The following is a 5,402-nucleotide window of genomic DNA, read 5'->3' as shown; positions in this document are numbered from 1 at the left end:
TCCCCCCCCCCCCCGTGTATGTAAAAAATTAAAACTCCTCTCACAAATATTATTTTTCAAATAAAATTCAAATTGAGATACTAATAGCAGACACATAAAATTAATTCAAAATTATTAAAATTAAATTCAAAATGACTCACCATTTGCGGGGGCATAAATATTGAGATACAAGCAATCTTCACTTTGGTTGGTTAAAAATGGTAATAACCTTTTTAGATAGTCCAATCGTCCTGGAGGCATCCTTTTTAATGCTTCTGTTTCGTTTGATATATTTGGTAGCTTTTGTGGACATACCGGACTTAACTTATCAACTGGTCGAACACCTTTCCAATGTGGGGGTGTCACTGGGGGCATAAATCGTAAGGAACCTGTTGGAACCCCAGCATATGGAACACCGAGGAATTTCTCAACAGGTTGTAAATGTTTATGAGACAGTGTCACAATCACACCTCTTAGTGATCCATATTTCGTAGAAACCACACGAGTACTTGGTCTTTGAGTTTCAGTTATGGCTGCATTTGCATAAGCAGTTAACATCATTATCAAATATAATTTTGCTCTTAATAAACATCCCATATTCATACTTAAAACTTTATTTTCATTTTTCAACATTTTTACACTAATGTAGTTGATAATGCGAAGCTTTTTTCTAATTTTAACTCAACTATATTTTTGGATTTTTTTCTTTACTCCTGAATCTTTGTAAAAAGCATCACGAAAGCATGGAAAACAGTTCAGTTTAAGATTTTTTTTCACGAATATTTACACTAAAAAATTGTTTTACCTTTTAAATATAAAAAAAATCTAAAATTTATATTTTAATTCAGGACTAATTATTTAAGTTAACCAAAAATGCAGAGATCAAACATCATGAAAATTTTATATTGCACCATGTCTCAATTTACACTTTTTTTTCAAATGATTCTAAAAATTACATTTAATGCACATAAATTTAAAGCAGTTTTTATTGTTGACAATAATTCAAACATATATTAATTCTCTGATAGCGGTATATCTGAAATTGGAGTTCTTCTACCGAGGGACATTTAAAAACGCAAATTAACTTCGATGGTTGTCTTTACGAACGAAAAAAGAAAAAATCAGTTTCAGATAACACTAATAAAGCAATACATTTTTTGCGCATGTAAAAACATTCCTAGATTAAAGCTTTCTTGAGGTTTCTGTTCGTGAACTATCCTTGGAATCATCTGAGGCATGTGCTGACTCCAAACGCTGGAAGAGTTCGCCGGGAGTGCGCAGAATCAAGAAAAGGATTCAGAAATGGGGTGGATGCCCAACTTAGAGTTTTCCATCGAGTGATTGGGTTTGTGGAGGGATGATCAAATCGCGCGCCCCCTATGAAGGATATTTTAGCTTCTTGTCTCTTGGAATGTACTACTTTTTTTTTTTCTCTTCAACTATCGATTTGGAGGGAATTTTGTTTTCGACTTTTTGCATCCTTATTATATTGGATCGTTCTCTTAGCATTGTTTTGGATTTTTTTTTGTTCTCAGATACTTATTTTGCTTCATAGGTTTTCAGCTTTTTTAATGAGGAATTCAAGCTCGAATTCAATTTTAGGGATTTATTTGTGAGTTCAGGTCTATATATTTTTTTATATTCATTTGTTATTTATCTCTTTATGTCTCTCTGAGTTTTTTCAAATGGAATAATTTATTTATTTATGCGAAAGAAATTGAGTAAAAGGGAAAAAAGTATGAACTAAAATGTTAAAAAAAGTTATAAAGTTTCTAGAAGTAATAAAAATGCATTAAATAAAAAGACGTAAAATAAAAATGCAATTTTAGCCTTAAAAATATTTTGCTCAAATCACACTCTTAAATTTATATAATAAAAAGCAATATTTTCGTTGCGAGAATTTTTTTTTATTCACGAAACTTGAATCTTTTTTCTTTGCCATACGTCTGTTTCATTGAACCATGTTTTTTGTTTTCGATTTAACCATGTTTTTTACACTATGTGACGAAATCAAGAGACTTATTCTGTTCATTTGATTTTTGCTTTTATTTTTCAAAATATGTTGTATTTACTGAGGAAATCGGTTTAAAATGCCCATCTATTTCCAGCATATCCAATAATATGCTATCAAAAAATAAGGAGCGAAGCATACCTAAATTTATTTTTGGTTTTAGATTTTTTTATACCACATTTTGACTTCCAGTCATTCTTATTCATTTCTTCAGAAAAGGGTTCAACGAGCACCAAGTTAAAGTACAAAAGTTTTTGAACAATTAGTTTTAAATTCGAAAAACCATGGTAACAAATTTATCCAATAGCCAGATCAAGTACATAGAAATATGATCTAGGCATTTGTCTTCCATTTTAATTTTACTTTCTATTAAATACTATGTACCATTCTCTTAAATAATATCAATCATGAAATTGATGTTAAAAGTACACTAATAAATAACTTTTTTTCTAAAGTGGTTTTAAAATAGTATTTTATAAAAACTTAATATTTTGAATTCTAGATTTGATCGTTGAACAATCACCTATTTTGCATCCTCATTATTCAAGATGGAAGCATATGAAGCAAAAATGAGTTTATAAAAGCAAATCACTGAATGTGACATTTAGGTTACAATACTGAAACTAAGTAACTCATTGATTTTTGATTTCGATGTGCTATAAGTTTTTTAAGTTGAATGAACTGTTTTGAAATGCTTTTTTTGCTTGATTACTACTTGTTACAGCTAACCTTAGTTCCAATTAGCAAAAAAGTTAGAACAAGACATCACTTAAAACTAGACAAAACATAAATTATGACAACCTATTACTTGTAAATATAAACTTTTTCAAGCCAGTTGTTTTACCCTTGTTTAACTTTAGTACTATACTTTTGTCATTTTTTATATTTAAGTATAAAGCTGATTTAATTTTTTAAATTTATAGTAAAATCTTCTAAATTATGTATGCTAAAATTGTGTGCAATGTTATTTCGTTAAGTTATAAAAAAAAATCTATATCGTCTATAAAAAAAAAATTTAAGATTTGGTTAAGAGATTCCAAATCTCATTTACTACTAGAAACTTATCTACAACTGGTGGGATCTAACGATAGATATTAGACATAGAGAACGGTTAAAAAGTATTAGTTAAAACAATACATAATTAAAAACATTATTTACTTCTCGGAAAAGGCGCCTGACAATTTTAGTTTTAAATTTAGGTCCAAAATAAATCTGTCATGTCCTGATTTTGCTTAAGCACTCATAGAAATTCATATTTAAATGAAGTAGTTTTTACTAGTATTAGTTATTACGTTGTTACTAAATCATCGCTTTTTGACAGTATTTGGTGTGCTCAATCAAGTATTGAAACAATTTTTAACATATTTCTAATTTTAAAATTTTAAACATGGTTACACTAAATCCAATTAAAAATATACTAATTTTTGTTTTGCTAAAAGAAGGGTTAAAAATAACATTTATAGTGAAAAAAATGAAATCAACTTTCCGAAATATATTTAAAATCAATTAAAAATTAAGTTAAAATTATATTGTTTTCTTGGAATTATGAAAATACATCGTTCGCTAATTTACTACGCTTAATTCGTACTTAGTTACAAAGAGCTGACAGAAAAAAAAACTTATTTACCTTTGGAAATCAACACCTCAAATATAGTCAAAAATAATTTGAAAATCAGGGCACCGAAAATATATTGGTGAATGATTTACATTAAAAATAAAGATACACGACATCGGCATTCCTAAAATGTTTAATGATAAATAAATGCTCAAATTTATTTATTTTTTAAGACTAAGCATAAGTTTAAATAATAGCATGAACTAAATTGTTGATAATATGAACCATACTTGCACAAATTCTTACGCATTTTTCTTCTTTACAATTATTTTATTGTAAGTATTAGTTATAATCAAACTTGAACATGCGTTATAACGTCAGAAATACAACAACGGAAACAACATCATCCTTCAGTATTATAAATTTAGATGCGAGAAGTCAACCACAAGCTGAGTATAACTGATTATCCAATTCGCATGGCATCATTCGAAATGAAAGAAATAGTGAAATGAATGAAACATGTATGCTGCTAGAGCAAAACAATGCGCAGTAGGCATATTTGAAGCAACGGTCAGATTTTAAATGATCTTCAGTAACTATCAACCTCGACCACTGTATATAATAAAAAGTTATGATCAAATTGTGTAAATACTCCTTGAATGACGTTGAATGTGTAAAATAAAGTAAAACCAAAACACTTTAATAAATTTCAGATTATCATGTATCAGGTGCAGTTTTAATGCAACATGATGCAAGTTTTAATGGCCCAAGGGTCTCTTAAACATGTTAACTAACTAGTGGCAAAAATATTTTCAATTAGTAAATAAGTCTCAAAACTTTGCAAAGAAATAAGATTTATTTACTCAACGGAATTGATTCTTGACCTTCAAAAATATGAACTGTAATCTGAATAATATGGCCCCAAAACTTTTATCAATAAAGTGGTTAAAATTCGGAATCCGATAATGATAATTCCACCTTTTGCATATTTAATACATTATTTGAACGCTTTAAGCAAATTACAAATTTTTTGCACACAATTGCAAAATTGATTGAACGATTTCTTTATTATTTATTTCTTCATTACTCAATTAATTAACGGATAAAAAAATTTAATTTTAATATGCATGTATTTTTACACCATTCCTACATCTGAAGTTTTAAATGTCTTAATCCATTATATAAAAAGACTTGGAACGATAATTTTGCTTCAAGATAAATTTTAAAAAGCAACGCCATTGAAATTGTAAAATGCGCAAAACGTGAAGAAATTAACTGTTTTGAATTAAGAATTCAGTATAAATTATAACAATAAATTGTATCAGTATAAGTTCAGTAATACTAAAAGTGCTACGACTCGTGATATCTGTGCAGCACTTCGTCTGCAAGAGACAGTAAAGGAATAAAAGAACGTTGTAAACAGACCCTGTAGTACACTGCGTTTAACTGTTGTTCTGGATGTCCTTTACCCTTCTTCATAAATTTAACATTCACATTAAATACTCTCATGTGAACCGGTTAATCAATTGCACATAATCAACGGAGCACTCTTCCTACGTCCTTTCATTATCCTGAGTTGTGGCGCTACTGAAGCTATTATTTTTCGGTTGTTATCTGGTGGGTTGATGGAGTCCGTTTTTCTTTTATACAAGCTTTATATATTCTATATAAATACTTATAAATAAAAATATTTTTCGAGAATAACTTACTATAAGTAAAAATTTCGTAAGTAAATTTTCTTTAATAAAAATCGTTTTCATATCTTTACTGCATAAAATAATCAATGAAACATGCTGGGTTGATTAAATTACTAGTCATCAGAATCATTATTTTATAAAATACTTAAGATCTGAAAAT

The 5,402-nt window shown here is 28.4% G+C and overlaps 1 protein-coding gene across 2 annotated transcripts in view; it reads right to left on the bottom strand.

Annotated features, from left to right (window-relative positions):
- LOC107438596 (neuroligin-4, X-linked) overlaps nucleotides 1-1,318 on the bottom strand; it is a 161,311-nt gene extending 159,993 nt beyond the window's left edge. For both annotated transcript variants that reach the window (XM_043053825.2, XM_043053821.2), the window contains exon 1: nucleotides 141-1,318. In XM_043053825.2, the coding sequence (XP_042909759.1) occupies nucleotides 141-612 (472 nt within the window). In that variant the 5' untranslated portion in view covers nucleotides 613-1,318. The remainder of the gene's footprint in view (nucleotides 1-140) is intronic.
- Nucleotides 1,319-5,402: the final 4,084 nt, after the last annotated feature.

The sequence above is a fragment of the Parasteatoda tepidariorum genome, chromosome 2, assembly GCF_043381705.1.
Source record: "Parasteatoda tepidariorum isolate YZ-2023 chromosome 2, CAS_Ptep_4.0, whole genome shotgun sequence".
Classification (NCBI taxonomy): domain Eukaryota; kingdom Metazoa; phylum Arthropoda; class Arachnida; order Araneae; family Theridiidae; genus Parasteatoda; species Parasteatoda tepidariorum.
This window is presented reverse-complemented; position numbering and strand designations above follow the sequence as displayed.